This window comes from Xiphophorus hellerii, chromosome 20 (assembly GCF_003331165.1).
Source record: "Xiphophorus hellerii strain 12219 chromosome 20, Xiphophorus_hellerii-4.1, whole genome shotgun sequence".
Classification (NCBI taxonomy): Eukaryota; Metazoa; Chordata; class Actinopteri; order Cyprinodontiformes; family Poeciliidae; genus Xiphophorus; species Xiphophorus hellerii.
The window spans coordinates 10468108-10488333 of record NC_045691.1 but is presented as its reverse complement, the minus strand read 5'-3'; the positions used below and the strand labels follow the sequence as shown (position 1 = coordinate 10488333).

At 40.3% G+C, this 20226-nt stretch overlaps 1 protein-coding gene across 3 annotated transcripts in view; it reads left to right on the top strand.

The window, feature by feature from the left end:
- The window catches only part of cbfa2t2 (CBFA2/RUNX1 partner transcriptional co-repressor 2), a 45058-nt gene extending 25961 nt beyond the window's left edge, over positions 1-19097 (top strand). For all 3 annotated transcript variants that reach the window (XM_032549009.1, XM_032549010.1, XM_032549011.1), the window contains exons 2-11: positions 6003-6161; positions 6365-6606; positions 6704-6793; positions 8675-8859; positions 8958-9211; positions 12473-12558; positions 14159-14351; positions 15705-15773; positions 15929-16119; positions 17438-19097. In XM_032549009.1, the coding sequence (XP_032404900.1) occupies positions 6029-6161; positions 6365-6606; positions 6704-6793; positions 8675-8859; positions 8958-9211; positions 12473-12558; positions 14159-14351; positions 15705-15773; positions 15929-16119; positions 17438-17782 (1788 nt within the window). In that variant the 5' untranslated portion in view covers positions 6003-6028 and the 3' untranslated portion in view covers positions 17783-19097. The remainder of the gene's footprint in view (positions 1-6002; positions 6162-6364; positions 6607-6703; positions 6794-8674; positions 8860-8957; positions 9212-12472; positions 12559-14158; positions 14352-15704; positions 15774-15928; positions 16120-17437) is intronic.
- The last annotated feature ends 1129 nt before the right edge of the window (positions 19098-20226 follow it).

Sequence of the window (20226 nt, the reverse complement as noted above, 5' to 3'; positions counted from 1 at the left end):
CCGTCCCCTCTTACGTTTTCTTTTTCAGTTTGCCACTAAGTACATTTCCATCCATGGGTTCTTTTTCCCCCTATGTGGCATGCTGGATTACAGCAGTGTTTTTGTAATTATCTCACTGAGAAAAAAGGTTATGCAAGGGCTTCTCCCAGCATTACTCTGTCACAGGGACATGTGAGGAATTTATTTCAGGGATATTACTTTTTCACATGCATACATGACAGCCCTGTTTTTTTCAGATCTGTTTATTATCTTCTATAGTTGTCCATTCCTCCCATTTCTGTCACTGTATACACTTCTTTTTTTGCTTCCCTCTTACTGTCAACCTTGCCACCTCCCCAGTCGCTCGCCTTCCTCACAGAGTGTTGACATTGGGTTTTATCCAAATATGTAGTCTACAGGCCTGGAAGGTGGTAATGAGAGCCAAGAAAAACAGCCTGGCTCTGAGTCTGACAACCAGGCTTGTCTTCCTGATGAAACCAAATGAAAACAGTATTTTTTTTCGCCTTGTTATTCCCTCCCATCCTCCGTCTTTACCTCACAGTTCAAATCCTCCCTTCGCCAGCTCTGGCGCCTTTAAATTGATGACTAATTTCTTCGTTCCTGTCAGAGCTGGGTTTAAACTCTGTCAAGGTCTTAAAAGGTTTCGCTGTGATACCACAGTAAAGCCTTTTAGTTTTTAGGAAACTACACATAACTGTTTTGGAACATACGCAAAAATTCAGGAAAAAAAGTTTTCCTGTTTCACTTTATATGTTTCTAATTTAAAAATTGTGTTTGTAAGTTTTAAGTTTGGCTCAACTTTGAATGGCTGAGAAGTCGTGCTGTCCCAAGGGAGACGTAGCTTGAACTCAGTAAAGTAACCAAGGACACACGTTTTAGAGATGTTTTAACACCAAGCTATTTAACCTGTTATTTATCTTCTAGGTTACAACAATTGACATTTGGGGGATCATGCACGCACTGTTGAATTATTTTTCATGGATGTGATTGTGTTGCTGCCTCTTTGTGCGTAGTGCGTGTGGTGTGTGGGTGAAGGTCAGCAGGGAGCGCAGGATAGAGGAACAGATGTGTGCTGTATTGTGACTGTGTGCATGGACGGACGGGGACCAGGTGCAGCCTTTGTCTCCCCAGCATTTAAGTCCACTCGCTCGCATTCAGCTGCCTCGTGCCACCCCTCCCCCTCTCTGTGCCCCTCCGCCTTCTTTGCTTCTCTCCGTTGATAGCAAGGCAGAGATGTGTATTTATATGTGTATGGATGGATGTCGTCTGGGGCTGCCTTGGCCTGGAGGAGGAGACTTCAGCAGCCCCTTATGCCTTCCCCCCTCCCTCACAGGTGACTGTTGGAGGTCCCAGCTGGCTTGCTCTTGGCCGATTAGATCCATATGGTACAGGAGGAGGAAAGAAAGCCTGGTTAATGTTCAAATCAATCGCTGCTGTCTGTGCTTTTGGTTGATTTTCTTTTTCATAGCATATTATGCGAGGTCCAATCATCGAACAAGTTGAGAAATAAATAACCAGAATTTTAAAGAAGAAAATTATTTGATTTTATCAATTCTGTGCAACACATATAGAATATTTCATCAGTTATTCTCAGTATAAATAGATGGTTGGTGTTGAACAATATCAGAGAGACAATATGGGTTTTCTTGATAGATTTCATTCTCACTGTAAAGTTTAGTAGCCAGTGTTCTAAAGTCTTCGAGTCTTGCTCTCTTATTTCAAGTTATAATTTGAACAACAGATGCCACTTTCCTGTTGAATCTAGCCATGAGCCAGTCAGCAGTATCAAGATGTTCCACAGTTTCAAAATTGCAAGCATTTTCCATGTGCCCTTATGCAGTTCAAAGTTTTTTTAATGCTCAAAAAAGTGCCAGACAAGGAGATTTCTTAAACTGTATGTAGCAGAGTGCTATAGCTCTACTCCTCCCTCTCTTGCTGCTAAATGCTGATGGTCAGCAGCGTGAAGTGGAGATAGATGGGTGGATGGATGGATGGATAGACGGACATTATACTGTGAAAACCTAACACAGGGTCATGCTGATGCATTTAGTCATAGCCATTGGTTTAAGTATGGGTATTTCAAGTTTTGCTTAAGACAATTTAGTATTTATAATCAAAAATAAAATATCAAAACACAACCAATAATCAATGTAAAAATACAAGAGAGCACCAATTAGGTTAAAATTATGGCATTTCATTCTCTATAAAGGAGCACAGTCATTTCATTTATCTGAAAAATTCAATTTTCAGAGATGAGTTGAAAAGAAGACAATACAAATCTATATTTATGCTGTTTATGTCACTCAAAGATGGAAACATCAAACAGTATGACATTTCAGTTAACAATTCTTAATACCCAGCTTCATGACTTTTCCATGATTGTTCTGTATTTTCTCCATCTTCCCGTCAACATCGATTGTCCATGCTGTCACATCATGCTTTTTGTGGGGATGGTATAAATCATAGATTTGTCATGTATTACAACCTGAATTCTAACATGTACAAAAACAAGTGATCTCATGAAGTCATAGTATGTCCGCTTCTAGGTTCAGTATGTGATAGGTAGTCTTATTAGCTATAGCTGCCCCCTTGGGTATAAAGCATTTACTGCTACTTTTGACTAAATGCAGCTACATCCTGATGTCTAAAATTAGGTTGCAACATCCACTAAACTTTCACAGTCAAACCAATTATATCCCTTATCTAATGGAAGCATGTCCTGAGAAATATCGCTTAACAGTCTTCCAGATTGAAAAATTCTCTCTGAGTATAAATCTAACTTGGATAGCTATTTTTTGCTACCTTTCATTATCCAGTAAACATGCTCTAAAGCCTTTGCTTGGATGATGCTAGCTGTGTACTTTAATGTTTTGTTTACTCAGTTACTTTCTAAGTCACTCCACTAAAAAGTCCCTGATTTTCAAGCCAAACTCCTGATGCCAAACTTGATTTTACAGTAATGCCACAAGTTTAAACTTTAACTCATTACTATGGTGTGCATGTGTTTGTGATTGTTAATCTGAAGCCATAAAGTATCCTTCCATTCCACATGCTAAAATTTCTTTATTTTTATTCCCAGTGATAAATTAGCCCGGTATGTGTTGCATCTTCTCTCACCTCATCTATTTGACAGGACAGAGATAGCAGAGTGCTCAGCAGGCCAACACCTCACAGCTGCCAGCCTCTGGAGTTTAGTCTTCAGAGTTAAACCCAGAGCAAGATACACATTATCGCTGAACATATGCATTTATATATGTCCAGGCATGATTTATGTTTATCCACGCATAATAGGTTATGCACCCTCTTATTTGACATGGAATAAGTTAAGGTTTTTGCAGCATTTTCTTCTTGTTTTCTTAATTTCAGCACATTTACTCCATATTGTAGTTCAACAAAGATAATTGCTTTCTCTTTCTCAGTTTTAGCCCCATTTTGAGTCATTGCCTGCGGAAGCAGAGGCAATTAACACCGGCTGAATGTTTTAATGCAGACGAGTGTCACCTGAAGCTGAACAAACAAGGAACACCTGGCTAGCAACAGCCATCACCATAGATGTGTTTTTGCTTTTCCATACCTCCAATAGCAGTTGATATAGAAAGAAAATATAATTTATATTTATCTCTAAATAGGCAAGGGAGAGAAGAGCAGCAAGGAGTGGGAGGAGAAAAGAAAAATGTTTTGTTTACAATAGCCATAAATTTTAGTTTCGGTTATATATACTATGAAATTACTTTAAATTATGTCCCCCTTTTTTTTCAAAATGCATTTTATTATGCCCTTGTCCATGTGTGTTTAGCAGTTGTATGTACCTTTCCTTTATTCCATTAGCGCAAGGATGACAGGTGGCATTTAGACCAAACACCCCACATCCTCCTTTGAGCCAATATTCACCTGAGTTAACATTAGACCACTTTACGCACTCGGCGCTTGTGTGTTTTGTGGTTGCAGTGACAGCTGCCTCCCCTCTGAAAGTCCTGCGTCCGTATACGACAGACCTCAGGTGCTTGCAATCCAGATGAAGTCATCCAGCTATGTGCGTCGTCTAATTGACAAGCAGAGGCAATTCTCTGTGGGCTGACAGCAATACATGCACACACACCTGAGGTCCCCTGTTTAGGCCATTACCTCTGGCTCACGACAGACACTACCATCTCTTAAGATTGCGTGAACACAGCTGCAACCTCATTTCCTAGCTCCCTTAAAAGATAGGTCACTAAAAACTTGTGTTTATTTTCTTTGGCATGTCCATCAAAAGCTGCTAGCCATTTGTAAGAATATTTAATCTTAATAAAAAATTTGGGGTTTTTTTTTCAGAAAAAAATTGCAAATTTTTCAAAAGATAACTTTTACTGCAAGCTAGGAGACAATATTGGATGTGTGTTGTAGAAAATTGTTTACACGATAACAATGTTGACACTAAGGCCATATGCCCCGTTGATTCTGTTATTGAGATGTCAGTCTAATTTCCTGGCCATACGGACAGAGTGTGCAGGGCTTTGGAACCGGTGTGTGCGTGCGTGCACATTCTTTCTTGCCGCAGGCTGCTTCCTGCGGTGTGCTGGCAAACCGTGCATGTGGTGGATATGGCAATCCAAATGTCTGCGTAGATCCCTCCTTCCTGCCCCCTGTGTCGGTGAACAGGTGGAGCGATGGCAGGCAGGCCAGAGGGCTGAGCTGGGAGAACAAGGAAAGATGGAGGGGAAAGAGAGGTTGAGGAGGACTGGAAAACGAAAGATGAACAGTCAAAGCTGTATAATGAGTTGAGACCCAGACTGTCAGACAGAGAGTTTGCAGATAGGACACAAAAAGACAAACAGGGCTACGAGTAATGTTAAGAGTTTAGCAAGGTTGCATGAAATATATTCAGAGTATCTCAATTTGAAATTTCATTAATCCTTCTAGCTAGCAATTTTGCATGATTTTATACCATGTTTATTAAAGGCTTTTAGGTTTTGCTTTTGACAGATAAACCCCTTTCAACTTAACCCTTTATAAACTGGAAAGCTATAGCTCAAGGCTATCAAGAGTTTATAGCTGTGAAAAACTTATAAAGAGCGCTATTGAAGCTGAAGCCCTAAAACCATGAAACCACTTTTTAAAAGCTGCTCTCCTTTGACCTGTGACCCAGGAGACCCTGCTTGTCTATTAATTGTCAATTCTTGAAGCAGTTAGAAAAGTCTGATCCACTCTAAAGGGAGACAGGACCCAGGCTTCATGGATCTCTTCGAGACAAAGACAGCTTCTGATCCCACATACCCCCCTCTCCAACCACAACCACGCCCCCTGTTACACTCTCTGCAAAACCCTTATCTGGTGGTCTTATTCACAGTCAATAGCATATTGAGAAGTTGGGTTTAACATTCAAAAGCTTTGCCGATCTTGTTAGTAAAGCGTGAAATGGCTCCGTCCCTTTCTCTCCACATTTCTAGGCTCTTTCTTTAACCCCCCCCACACACACTGTTTAGTGGGGTTCTCAATGAGGGGGCATTCTACTCCCACACAATAGACGTCTTCAGCATTTCTTCTGCCATTGATCTGAATGGGTGAGAGTGAGGGGCTAAACTTTAGACATCTGGTTCTTTGATGGGGGCAGGGTGGTTGGTGCCCTGGCAGTATGTGTTGTATGATGTGAAGTGGGTTGAGGTGTGTAGGCGTGCGTGTGCGTGTGTGGGTGTGTTGTGCAGTGGTGGAACCTCCAGACCTAAACACTTGAATCCATTGCATTAATATAAATAGTGAGCTAATAGGTGAACTAGACTTTTTGTTTTCTTATTTGCATCAATACTCTCTTTCCTTTGAGCTGTCCACTCAGACAGTTTTAGCTGAAGTCTGATATTGAAGTTTTCTGAGTGTTCAGTATCCAATTATGTACACTACATCTTTGTATCTACTGGACATATAAGTTCATTTTGAATATCTTGTTGAAAAAATTGTCTTAATTCAAGAGCACATTTTTTAATTAGGCTCTGACCCATAAGTGACCTCTTGCTGTCCTTCCACAGACAGTAGAGAGAAGAAGAGTCCTGCCATGCCCGGTTCGCCTGTGGATGCTAAGACTCATTCCAGATCAGCCCCCAGCAGCAGCGCCAGCTCCACAATGCCACCCCTGCCTTCTGTCAACCCCAGTGGCCCTCGTCCGGCCTCTTTTTCCACCACAGCATGTAAGAAAACTTCCAAAATCTCTATGCATTCTTAGTCAGTTGTCGCTTCAAGTTGGCTTGTCATTTCCCCCTCAAACCTGATTTATATTCTTAAAGTAGAGCGGCTAGTCCAGACTTAGAAAGAAGGCTTAGTAACACAAATAATTTTAGAGCATCTGGAACCACTTATCAGCGCTTATTTTTACTTCACCTCTCCTCCCCAGTGACAAATGGGAATCATCATTCCCCACCAACACTGAACGCGGTGCCATCACCACCACAGCGTTACAGCAATGGACCATCTTCTTCTTCATCTTCATCGCTGGCTAATCAACAGCTGCCGGCCACCTGTGGGGCTCGCCAGCTGAGCAAGCTGAAACGTTTCCTGACCACGCTGCAGCAGTTTGGCAACGACATTTCTCCCGAGATCGGAGACAGCGTCAGAAGCCTAGTTCTGGCCCTTGTGGTAAATCCTTTGATGTTAAAGAGAAGGAAAAAGGCAGCATTTTGTAGAAATCCATCTGTTCACTGTTTTCCTATACTTAACTCTGCCTTTCTCCTAGAACTCAACAGTTACCATTGAGGAGTTTCACTCAAGGCTTCAGGAGGCCACCAACTTTCCCTTGCGGCCCTTTGTTATTCCCTTTCTCAAGGTAAACATACCTTCCCCCTCCTGACTTTCTGTCAGATTATTTCCAGGTTTGGTTGCAGGCAGCAGCTTTATTGTCTTTTCCAGTTAAGTAACGTAAAGTCAGCCTATTTTACTCCATGCTGTCAAATTAACTACCTCAAGAAAACCCAGTTTGAAATTGTTCTGAACAATACAAGAAAAAAAAATAACTTCCCAGGATACAGTGTAACAATCAATAGCCACCTTTTTGTGTAGTATTGATGACTGCATACATTTCCTTGTTAATGGTTTAAACCAATCAGGACTTCATCTCTGACTTGACAAGTAGCAGATGAGTTTTTGTCAAACAGCCTCTTGAGGCTCTTTGTACCTAGTGAGTTTGCAACAGTATACCTTTTAAAAGCTCCCCTCAGCAAAGCAGCCCATAAATCTTAAGTCAGTTGTAGCGCTGTTCTTTAAACACTTGAAATCTCTTTTTCTCCACACACATTTCTGACTTACCTTTGGAATCCCTCCATCTGTCTTCCAGAAAGGAGAATTATCTGTTCTCTGTCTTCTACTAATTTACTACAGAGGGGTTGTCTCCCTCCTAAATGTTATTCCAACTCTTTGAGAGCTTTGCAAGAGATGGGACTGATGGGGTAAATTCTGTAAACAGGGAAAAGAGAAAGAGGTGGCTCAGGAGGAGACAGGGAAAAGTGGGAATTCGGAAGTGTGAAACATGCCCATAAAGTGTTCCCGTCTCTTTTTATGGTCTGTACTGCGCCATATGGAGCCGCTGTCCCTTTTTAAAAGAGCATTCAGCTTTCAAGGCGCCGCCAAACTAGCATCCGCCTCACTGAACCTCAGAGAGCCCCTACATGCAGCACATGTGTCTGCTTTCTGGGGGCCTCAGGGGAAGAAGGGATGTAGAAAATCCTGACAGATAGGCACAGGGGCTTTGTTGAGGATCTTTCAGGTTTGGGGTGCAGGAGATCTCATGAACTTCAACTTCAACAAAGATGTCATATTCAAAGGGAAAGAGGTGCAGTTTAAAAAAAAACTTTAAATACCATTTGGGAGTGCTCTGTGATAGGATGAGGTCAGTCATAAAATGAGAAGGCAATGGTTATTTATTTGGTTGCTCAAGAAGAGGGAGCAGTGGGGGTGAGGAAGTGGTGTAATTGCAAACACACTGGAGTCTGTTCCCAATTAGGGAAATACAGGGAACAAAAGCAAGATGGAAAGATTCAACAGACAGACACGGATAAATATGTACATGTGGATGTAAAAATGGACAGTGCAAGGGAGGATAAAGAACTGGAGCTTGTGCATCAATTGTTTTGAAATGTTTTGAAGCCTTGGTACCATCATACATAGTTTTACCGTAACCAACACAGTCCTAAGTGTGCTTATCACTCCTGCTGCGTGGGAGGTTAGCAATCATCATCAGTGGTAGTGCTGCCATTTTTTATTTGAATTAGGAAAGCCACAGGCACTATGGAGGCAGCCACAGAACAACACCCAAAGCCAGCTATACAGCCAAACCTCAAGACGTCGCGCTCCCTGTTCTTTGTTTCCTCTCTCTGGTGCCAATTCTTTACGGAAACTCCTTGGCCAAATTCATGTTATCTTGTTCTGTAAACTGATGCGTTGTAGTGTATCCAGTTATTTTACAGTTATTTTTCTGCTCATAAATTAGTACCATTGATATTTTTCCCACAGTTTCTATTAAAACAAACCCATATGATGTTGTTGTAGTCTCCCGTACACTTTTTGAAATCTGACTCTTTTGGTGATGCAAGAATTTCATCTTGTATGGCTTTGAGTTTGAGTAGATGTGGTTTCCATTAATCAGGCCTTAACTGTGTTACTGTCAAGGCCAGTGGACTAATTTAAAACAATATTATTGTATATTTTATAGGCAAACCTTCCACTGCTGCAGAGGGAGTTGCTCCACTGTGCACGAGCAGCCAAGCAGACCCCAGCTCAATACTTGTCACAGCATGAGCACCTCCTGCTAAGCACCACCATGACTTCCTCTCCAGACTCCTCTGAGTTGTTGATGGAACCTCCTGAGACAGGGACAAAACGACACAGCCCCAGCAGGTTAAATAACATTAGCATGTATTCTTCTAAAATGAAGCTCTACCTTTAGTAGCTTGTAGAGAGATGTGTTTACTTGAGTACTACTTTCTTGTGTTTAGGGCAAAGGAGAACGGCTTCCATGAACGTCCTCCAGTAGCAATGGAGCCTGCAGCAAAACGGATTTGCACCATCAGCCCCGCTCCACGACACAGTCCTGCCCATCCGCTGCCCCTCACTGCCCAGCTTCACCCAACTCCTCCACCCTTGCAACACTATGCCTTGGATGACATAGCAGCTCCACACCTCTTACACCGAGAGCACAGCCAACGTATCCTGGAGATTCGTGAACTTAAGGACAGGCCACGACTCCCTGGTAGGTGATAGACATTGTACTTGTGATACTTGTCGCGGTGCTTTGAAACATTTCTCCTTGAGAGCATTAAAGGTACAGTGTGTGCCAGCTTTAAAATGCTTTTAAAGTGTGACTGAATGAAACTCCTTACTGTCTCTCAACAACAGTCTTATACACTGCCTGGCCAAAAAAAAAGTCGCCACCAAAAAATGGACACACTCTCTAATATTTTGTTGGACCGCCTTTAGCTTTGATTACAGCCCGCATTCGCTGTGGCAATGTTTCAATAAGCTTCTGCAGTGTCACAAGATTTATTTCCATCCAGTGTTGCATTAATCTTTCACCAAGATCTTGTATTGATGATGGGAGAGTCTGACCACTGTGCAAAGCCTTCTCCAGCACATCCCAAAGATTCTCAATGGGGTTAAGGTCTGGACTCTGTGGTGGCCAATCCATGTGTGAAAAAGATGTCTCATGCTCCCTGAACCACTCTTTCACAATGTGAGCCCGATGAATCCTGGCATTGTCATCTTGGAATATGCCCGTTCCATTTGGGAAGACAAAATCCATTGATGGAATAACCTGGTCATTCAGTATATTCAGGTAGTCAGCTGACCTCATTCTTTGGGCACACAATGTTGCTGAACCTAGACCTGGCCAACTGCAGCAACCCCAGATCATAGCACTGCCCCCACAGGCTTGTACAGTAGACACTAGGCATGATGGGTGCATCACTTCACCTGCCTCTCTTCTTACCCTGATGCGCCCATCATTCTGGAACAGGGTAAATCTGGACTCATCAGACCACATGACCCTCTTCCATTCTTCCAGAGTCCAATCTTTATGCTCCCTAGCAAACTGAAGCCTTTTTTTCTGGTTAGCCTTACTGATTAGAGGTTTTCTTACAGCTACACAGCTGTTCAATCCCAACCCCTTGAGTTCCCTTCGCATTGTGCGTGTGGAAATGCTTTTGCGTTCACAATTAAACATACTCCTGAGTTCTGCTGTTGTTTTTCTTCGATTTGATTTGACCAAACGTTTAAGTAATCGCCGATCACGATCATTCAGGATTTCTTTCCGACCACATTTCTTCCTGAAAGACGATGGTTCCCCACCATCCTTCCAGTTTTTAATGATTTGGACAGTTCTTAACCCAATTCTAGTAGTTTCTGCAATCTCCTTAGATGTTTTCTCTGCTTGATGCATGCCAATGATTTGACCCTTCTTAAACAGACTAACATCTTTTCCACGACCACAGGATGTGTCTTTTGCCATGGTTGTTTAAGAAATGAGGAGTTACTCATTGCATCAGCTGGGGTTAAATAACTTGTTGCCAGCTGAAAGATAATCGCCTATGCAGTACTTATCCAATAGGAGGCTTGTACCTATTTGCTTAGTTAAATCCAGGTGGCGACTTTTTTTTTGGCCAGGCAGTGTATTTCATGAGGATCAGTGGAGACAGACACTGTTGTTGCAGACCAAGCTATGCAATTTTAAGGTTTTTTATATGACTGGCTATATAGATATCAATTTGGATAAAAGACAATCAACAACAATAAACCCAATTAAGCCCAAACATTGCTGCAACTGAATGTTAATACTTCTGTTCATATGATAAAGTAAACAAGTCACTGAAGGAACAAGAGCATTGGAGTTGCTTTTAACAAGTGCACATTCCTTTTTGTCACATTGAACCATATTTTGACTGAAGCACATAGATAAATTGAGTGAATAGATAAAGCTAAATTGACATTTTTCACATTGACATAGTTTTAATTAGTTTACCAAAAATATGAAACATCAATATTTGGTGTACTTTTTCTACAAATGTGGACACTGCTTCTTTAAATCTATTAGACAGTCATGCAGGCATATATTGATTTAATAAATCACTTTGCTATAATCAGGAAAATGTAGAAAACAGTCCTCCTTCCTTCTGTTTAGCTCCTGCAAGTAGCTAAACATGCATTTTGAAAATCGCCACTAAAACAGAAACACGTACATATCATATTGTAATCTGTACTCAGTAATGGGTGGTCTATGTGTTTGTTTAAAATCTTGGTATATCTCTGGAATCCAGATATGTGTATAAACAGAGCTGTACTGTCCAGGCATAGGGAGTTTGGTTCTACTCTGGTGTATATCTGCCCCTCCATTTGGAGCTTGTCAGCACTTAGTGGAAACAGCAGTAGCTCACACACACACACACCCCTACATGCAACAGCACATACACACCTATGTATTCAGGGTAGAGGTGCCGTGTTTACGAGGCCTTTAGTCTGTCTGACAGCCTCCTACCCGCCTGCCGCCACTTAACTCACAAGCACACACACACAAGGATAAACACATCAGTCCCCCCCCCCCAGTCGTAGCTTTGAACTGATGAACGCTGATGAGATCCAGAAGTTGGGAAGATTTTTGGGAAGGCAAGAGTGTGTGTGCTTGTGTTTGTGTTTAAGTTTGTGTGTTCATCTTTTGTCTTGTTGCCTTTTTGTTTTTTGAAAAACTCATATTGAAGAGATGGTGATTTCCATCTTTGTATGCTGTGCATGTGTGTTTTAATGCAGTTCCTATGTTTGTGGACATGGGTTCAAGATGTTTTTTGGCTTCTGCAAGAGCTCTGCCCCATGTGTGCAAACTGTTATTTCTCTTCAGTGTATAATTAGATATTGCCTAAGTCGAGCTACGATGGGAAACACATCCTTGTGTGTATGTGGGACACAGGGATCCACAGCGAGTGTCAGAGCGGCTGGTTGTGTTTAGGAGTGGAGCCACTCCACTCAGCCTGAGTGTCTCCCTGTTGGAATGCCGTGAGCTGCAGAAGGGGAGGTACTGTGGGAGTACTGTGTGTGTCTGTTTGTGTGTGTGGTTGACAGCTGACTTCCAGATGTGCAGGCTCTGCGTGCTAAGGGTCTGTTTTGCATCATAGGTTTTCCCTTTCACTCCACCTTTGTTGCTCACTGTCCCATGCCTCTTTTTTTTTTTTTTTCTCTCAAAGCGGTAACCTCAAATTGTTGCTGTCAGGCTTGATATTTTATGAGCTTCCATTTTGGTTGAATATATATATATCAATATTTTGGCTTTTGAGCACAGTTGGTACTGGAGAGATTTTTTTTTTTTTTACTCTGACATGTATTCATGATGAACGAACAATCTAAAAGTGTATATTTTTTGGGATATTTCATATCTTTCACTCACTCATTGTCACTTGTGACTAATCCTTCATTCAAAGGAATGTTAATAACATCAGTGCGCTATCTCTCTTGTGTGTGTTCTAATCAGGCACTAACGGAGGCTATCGTGAGGAGCCAGTGGACCACAGACTGACAGACAGAGAGTGGGCTGATGAATGGAGGCATCTGGATCATGTAAGTCTGCAGGCAGGCACCACTGCTGTTAATGGTTTGTGATATAGCAGGAATGTAATTTGTTTTACTAAGGTCCTGAGAAGAAATGTTTCAGTTTTCACAATCTTGACAGTAAAAATAAATTAGAGTGACACTTCCTGATGGACATGAAAGCTACATTAGGTGTAAATATATTTTTCAGAAAAGGCTAATGAATAAAATGTTTAAGGGCTGGCAAGGTGTTTGTTAGCTGTAAATTTAGGTTTTAATTGTTGAAATTACCCTTTATCAAATGCCAGCAGCCCTTTGGTACTGCTAGTATCACCACAGTGGAAGACATTTTGAAGCAGTAGTACAACGGGAACAGTAGAAATAAAAGACATTCTGTATTTATTTGAACCAATTACATTTTTATTTCATTAAATCTTTAACAGAGTACCTTGTCATTTAATGAATACATTGCTGCAGTGCTTGGAAGTACAAAATGCAAAGTAATGCATGCTGGGAATTGAAGGATACAGTAGATCCTACTGGTTTTCAAACCTAGAACTGAAATACAGTTGAGGTTGAATAAATGCTATTCCCTGATGCAGTTTTTATTTTCAGAGGTAAGTGTAAGCCAAAGTCATCAATACTTGTTGATTCACTCTCATCAACTTCACTTTGTACTGGTAAAATTTTCAAAAGCAAAAATCCCCCCAAAAATTAAAAAATGTTAACAACTCAACATTCTTTCCTATTGTTCATAAATAGTCTTATATTAGTTATTTGTTCATAGTTACCTGACACTAAAACTTTCTGATTACCAACAAAGCAGTCCAAGTGCCTATGAACTAGGCATTGGACACTGTAAGTCTATTTAGTTTATCAGATCATTAAAATGATTTTTCTGTTTCTGTGTGTATACACATAGACGTTTAACTTACTGTTTAATCACTTACTTTTATGGCTGCAGATTAAATAACCTATTGCAATCCAAATAAAATATAATATACACCTTGTAAATAGAAATAACCCTATGTTTTTAGCATGGACAGAATCCTGTCATTATATTGATATAATTCTTAAAAAGTGTGGATAAGCTACAGGATGGGATCAGAGCAGAGCTAACGCTCAAGCATCTGATTAGGAAACCTCCTGGACGCTTCCCTGGTGAGACCCACGACACGCAGGAGGGACTATGTTTCTCAGCTGTCGTGGGAACGCCAGAGGAGCTGGCCCAAGTGGGGAGAGGAAAATCTTGGCTTCTCTGCTTGGACTGCTGTCCCTGTGACACCACACAGAAGATAATGGATGATAATAGATGGATAAATTGAGTCAAGTTTATACAATGTTAATGCTAGCAAGTTGGTTATGAGGGAGTTCACTTATAAACAACTTGGACAAAAGGTCAATTAGCTTTCAATTTTCCATGGAACACAATTGCCTACAAATGTTTGTGTTTTTTTATTTCAATATTATATTGGTTAAATATTTGAAAAGGAGTTGTTGTCAAGTAGCAGATGAGTTCTTTTTCACTGTCAGAATGGGCATTTAAGAATATTTATTTTGAGAATGTCAATAAGCTATGCCTGAAAGCAAACTTGGACTTTGAAAGTATCGCATTTTCTTCATCTTCTAGGTGCTGAACTGCATCGTGGACATGGTGGAAAAAACAAGGAGGTCAGTAAGCGTGCTGAGACGCTGCCAGGAGTCGGATCGAGAGGAACTGAACTACTGGAGACGACGTTCTAGCGAGCAGGAAGATCCTCGCAAAGGAGGCTCGGGCTCCACTCCGTTTTCCAAAACACACAGTCCGCTCTCTGCAGAGTCGGGTAAGGTTCTTTTTGTACTGTAATTTCAGGTCAATTGTGTCAGCGTGAGTCATTTGTTCTCTTTTTATGATTGTTGCCTGTTGCTATTTTCCACAAATTTTTCCATTGCTTTTGTGATTAAATAAATGAGTTTCTCTGAACCTTTATACTTTTATTTATTCATGCACACAAATTTTCCCTGTTTTGACATGTTGCCCTGAAAATTTCTTTTTTGTGTAAATATGAAACTAAATAAATTGCTGTTTGTTCACTGCAAGTTTTTGTTTTGAATGTTGAGCTCTTCTTGCTTTGCCTATCAAAGTATTCTCAAACTTTCTGGTGAATAAATCCACAAAAAGTAGCTAAGAATACCAGTAAAACAAATAAGCGTCAGCTTGGATCCTTAAAAAATTAAAGTGACTAAAAGAGGAAAATTCTGTTAGAAATTATTACAAGCTTCTTCCAAATGTTTTCAGAAAATTATGACACTTTCTCATTTTGACATTCAAAATTAGAGTTAACATTAAACTATTATGGCAAAACTCATTTCTGCATTATGCTCTTTACATCATCTAGTGGCCATAAATAGAGCTACACCCATGAATTCAGATGTCAGTGTGAGTCCTTCTACAGTTAGGCCCCCAGTCTGCTGTGTACTGGCAGTGTTCTCTCTGTGTGCCAGCCTTGCCATCTCCCTGCTGCTCCATAGTCACAAACAGGTGCCAGGACTGGCCTCGGCCATATCGGCCACAGAAGGGCCGTCCTGCTGTCCTGCAGGCTCAGAGACCTAGAGCTGGCTGACTCGCCAGCGCGCCATCTGGACCCACAGCCGGAAAGCCTGCCTGCTCACCTGGGCTCGGGCCGTAGTAGAGGGGGTGTATGAAGGCTTGTTGGAAGAGAGAGGATGGAAAGGAAGGGAAAGAGAAGAAAGAAGTAAGGGGAAAAGGGATGAGAGAAACAAGGGAAAGAGGAAGTCCGCCAGTCAGCAGAGCTGGAGAGAGAAGTGTGTTGAGAGATAGGGAGTGAAATTTGAGGGAACAGTCTGAATATTTACACAGCTTGTTGGTCTGCTTTTTCCTCCAAGCCAAACACATTCCTTTCTAAAGCTGTCAGATCCCGGATCAGTCCAAGAATCTGACAACCAACAATTATGTTGGCTGTGTGTCTTAAATATGCAGACATGTTTGCATCAGTGACTAAATTAACGACTTGATGAAAAAGAAACCATCAGTGTATAGCTCTGAGGACTTTCTTTCTACACACCTTTAACATTGATTGTCCTGTCAGTCAGGTTTTTGTTATCTTAAAAAGTCAATGTATTTTTTATTTTTTATTTTAACAGGTGCTTATTCACTGTTTCTACCTTTCCCACAGACTCCCAGCGGGACTTTGGTCCACGGCCAGGTTCAGCATATGTCACTGACGAGATCTGGAGGAAAGCTGGTAAAAATTTCACTCATAGAAATTATTCAGGCCTCTTTACAAAGATTACTACTTTCAGAATATATTATAACTTATCTACTAAGAGTCTTAGACCGCTGTATGTTGAGCTCATGAAGGGAAGTAAACTCTAAACACTTGTCGTCCTTCATGTACAGAGGAGGCAGTGAATGAAGTGAAGCGTCAGGCCATGGATGAGGTTCAGAAGGCAGTGGCGGAGGCTGAGCAGAAAGCTTTTGAGATGATCGCTGCAGAGAGAGCAAAAATGGAGAAGACTCTAGCCGAGGCGAAGAGGAAGGCTCAAGAGGATGCCATCATGGTCATCAATGAACAGGAGGATTCAAGTGAGGTGAGCAGAGATCGGAGTTATGTTCCTAGAGAGATTCTGCTCTCAGTATCACAGTGTTAAATATTAAACACCAGGCTTGCATGGTTACAGTGAAAGCTATTGTGAAAATTATCAGCATTAAAAAATGTACTGTGCAAAAATAATGTTACCAATTTGGGATTAATCAACTGGAAATTAATGCATCACTTGCTTTCTAAGTAAATATTCTAGATATTCTACTAAAGTAACTGAAAAGTACATAAGCGAAAGCTTTATTAATCTTAAAGGTGCTGAATATGCAGTCCAAAATTATTCAACTTCCTGGCAGATTTAGATTTAAAGTTAAGCATTTATGGTTATACAATCAAATCCTTCTTATGATTGCTTATCAGATTTTTGCATGTATCCACAGGTATTTTTGATGATTTGCTGATGTATATTTAGTAATTACCTCCCAGTCTTTGAGATTGGAATGCCTCCTTGTAATCTCTATAATCATTAGCTCCAACCACACACCGGGTTCAAAGGAACCCCAAAATGTTAATGCTACTTCCTGTCCAACCAAGCATGACGATCAACTTAAAAGATTACTTCAAATCAAAATCCAACAGGAGTTTACAATTTAAATCTAACTGAATGCCTAAATTGATAACTGCAGCTTTGAAACTCATAATTTATCTTTAATAAATTATTATGAATTATTATTATAATTATTATTATGAATTATTATTCATTAATTATTAATGAATAAACCATTAGCTAAGTTACTATGAGATGAGAGAGATTTTTTAAATTCTAAGTCAACTAACTTTTTTTATGTTCTCCCTGCAGAGAGTGATTGTGAGAATATTAAAAAGGCATAATGAATGTCTCAAACACTAACGTTTAAATAAAGGACTGCCTTTTATAAATTAGACGGGCTAATTGTGTTCATCCAAAACTTAGATTTATATGTTGTAACTAGAGCGAAGAGTTGGTAGGTGACGCAGTGATGAACTGTCAATCACTCAGAAAGGAATCCTTCCGAGGTAAATGGTGAAGAGCTCAAAATCTTGAATCAGGACAACACAAATTTAGAAAAAAATGTGTTATTAAATTATGATTTTTACCCCTTTTATTTGCTAGTTTTCCATAGTTTTTTTCTTCTGAATGCAAAAACTCCCTCATAAACCAGGCAGCCAATGAACTGATTGTCTAGGTTGTGTTTGTTTCTTCTACCCACACAGTTTCATGAGAAGCTTAGTGAAGAATAAAGTGGAACTGAAAACTGCATTGCATGTCAGCATAGTTTAACACTCATCACAACTTATTTGTTTTGCTTCTTTTCTTGCATTTTTAGTGTTGCTGGAACTGTGGCCGTAAAGCTAGCGAGACGTGCAGCGGCTGCAACGCCGCTCGCTATTGTGGCTCCTTCTGCCAGCACAAAGACTGGGAAAGGCATCACCTCATCTGCAGCCCAGGACTTCAAGCTCAGCCTAAACCAGTCTCTGCCATCACTGCAAACAGGGTCTCTGCCGTGACCACAGCGGCTGCAGCTGGGATGTCTCCTGTCGGAGTAGCCGGGGTCAAAGCTCCCGACAGTATGCCTTCGGCCTCCAGTCCAGGTGGCGAAAAGGCTTCAGTTGCTTCTCGGTCCTCCACTCCCTCCACCCCTGCCTCAGCCTCTGAGACCAATGGACATTAAGGATGCAGAGGACTTCAGAGCTTAACACAACGACTGCCCTCTTTGTTGTTGGGGAAGAGTTGAATCAGCAGCATGAGGAAACTATTTGTGGGTTAAGTTAGGATAACAGATTTTTCATCATACTTTGGCAGATATATAAAGACAGATTATGGATGACTGTTGTGAGTGATGCGTCAACTGGGACTTTAGCTTTGGCGAAGAACAAAGAGACTTGTTTAGCATGCAGTCATTGGATGAACAGATCTCCATAACAGATGGAAACGTCTTTCTGGTCCAAAACCCCAAATCCAGTATCTGTGCTGGAAAAAAATTGATAATTGATCACAAGAGAGGAAGTTTTTAAAGGAAGGCATATAACTCTCCCACCCACTATACAATGTCACTGTTTCCTATGTGTAAAACTAAGATGAGGAGGTAGGAAAATGTAAACAGTATAAAAGTACCAGCCCTGAAGAGTTTGTCTTTGTTGTTTAGTAAAAAAAATCTGACAGCCAGCCACCTGAATGCGGTCACTGCAGCTCCTCTCTATACGTAAATATTCGCTCACCAACTTGTCAGTTTTTCATACGTGTGAATGAGTCAGATGTCGTGTTGTCAGTGAATATTGTAAAGCATATGATTATTTTTGTTAAAGCAATATTAAAATGAAGTGTTCAGGTATTTCAAGCAGTTTTTTTTCATCACCAGAGTTTTCTGGAGAAAAGAAAGTCATTTCCATGGCCCATAAATGTGTTTTAGGAATATAAAATTCTAACATTAAACTGGGAAATCACTTTGTGTCATTCCTGATCGTCAGAAACTTTTCAGCCATGACTTTCATTATTGTTACACTTTCATTTTGGTACTTGTTCATGTCATCAGGCTCACTGCAAAATCTTTCATCAATGCATCAGAAGATTAAAATCATTATTGTTATGGATTTTACTTAGCTTAGTTATGACATAACCACAAAGAGAAAAGTGTCACTGATCTGTGTATCACAGTGACAGCTCTGTCTCACAGAAAATCTCAGGAGTATTTGTGTGCAAAAATCATTCTTCTTCTTCCTTTCTCACAGTTGGGCTTAATTTTAGTGATAACCTTTGATTTATCCTACTCTGCTGTTACACTTGAGCTATCCCTGTTTTTGTTTGTTGTAAGATGACTTTGTAAAGAAGATTATGAGAGAAACCCTTTATTTTGAGCCACAGTTCCCCCCCTTCCTTCATTCTATGAACATGTTCTCTTGTTATGATGCATAACTTCATATGAAAAACTTATCTTGACATGAAGTATGGAATAAAGAAGTAGAGCTACTTCAGAATTGCTTAATTAAGTTTGTGTCTGTTTATTCTGAGTAAGAGGAATGTAATAAAAGTAAAAGCCTGGCCCAATAATTTAGCTGATAAATATATAGTAGCATATTCTCATGCTGTTGTTTTTTGCGGTTGTGTTTTTTGTTTTTTTAATCTTGCCATGCATTAAATTTATAGTCATGAATTTTTACACAGAGTCTATGCCAGCGCATCGGCAGAAATTGAAATCCCCAATATCTAGAGATTACATTTTCAATACGTCTAATTTTTCTGTAAGTGCAAATTTACACAAACATATAAAGTGGTTCACTCATAAGAAAAATCTGAGCTGGAAAAAAAATGTTAAGGTTCTCTAGGAGAGGCATTTCAGCCAATAAAAAAAGGGTCAGGAATATCCAAATAATCTCCATCATAAATTAATGCTTTTAACATTAAGGTAGCTTTATTCAGTTTTGTTTTAGGATTCTTTGTGAAGCCTCTGGATGGCAAAGTCATAAATGAGAAAAAAATCAAAAGAAAACTTGGACTCAAAATAACTCCTGGAATCACAACTTGGAGCAAAGACCTGCCACAATGGTAACTTCATGGAAGGAGCCAGTGAGGAATTAAACAAACTGAAGAGCTTAAGTACTGAATAAGAGAAGGAAGTGACAGAGAAACCAGCTGATCTGATGAAAATGGAAAGCAGTTGAGTGAAAGTGCAGGCAGAAGGAAATCAAGGGTAGGCAACAACTGTGGAAGGGAGCAAGGCAGCAGGTTGATGGAAAGCTCAGAAACTAAGAGAACAGACAACTAAAGATAAAAAATCTCAAAAATTTCTAAGACAAAATGTAACTCTTAGCTGACTTTGAATTCCTGGAATTCTAAGATTTTTTTTAGACTTTAACATCAGTAAAATAAAAGTTATTCAAAGAGCACCTTAGGCTTTAAGAGAGCTTTTAACATGACAACATTTTAAGGGCAAGTGAGATAGTCTTTTAGTGAGCCTTAGAGCATCTTAAGGAGGTGATAAAATAGAAAAGGATGTGCCAACAGCAGACTTTGCTTCTCTGTTTTGATTTGTTTTCCATTTTACATACCACAGGTTGTTTTGCCAGGTCAAAAAGAATCAATCTCAGTGCCCTAGAAAACTAAGGAACTGAAATCAGT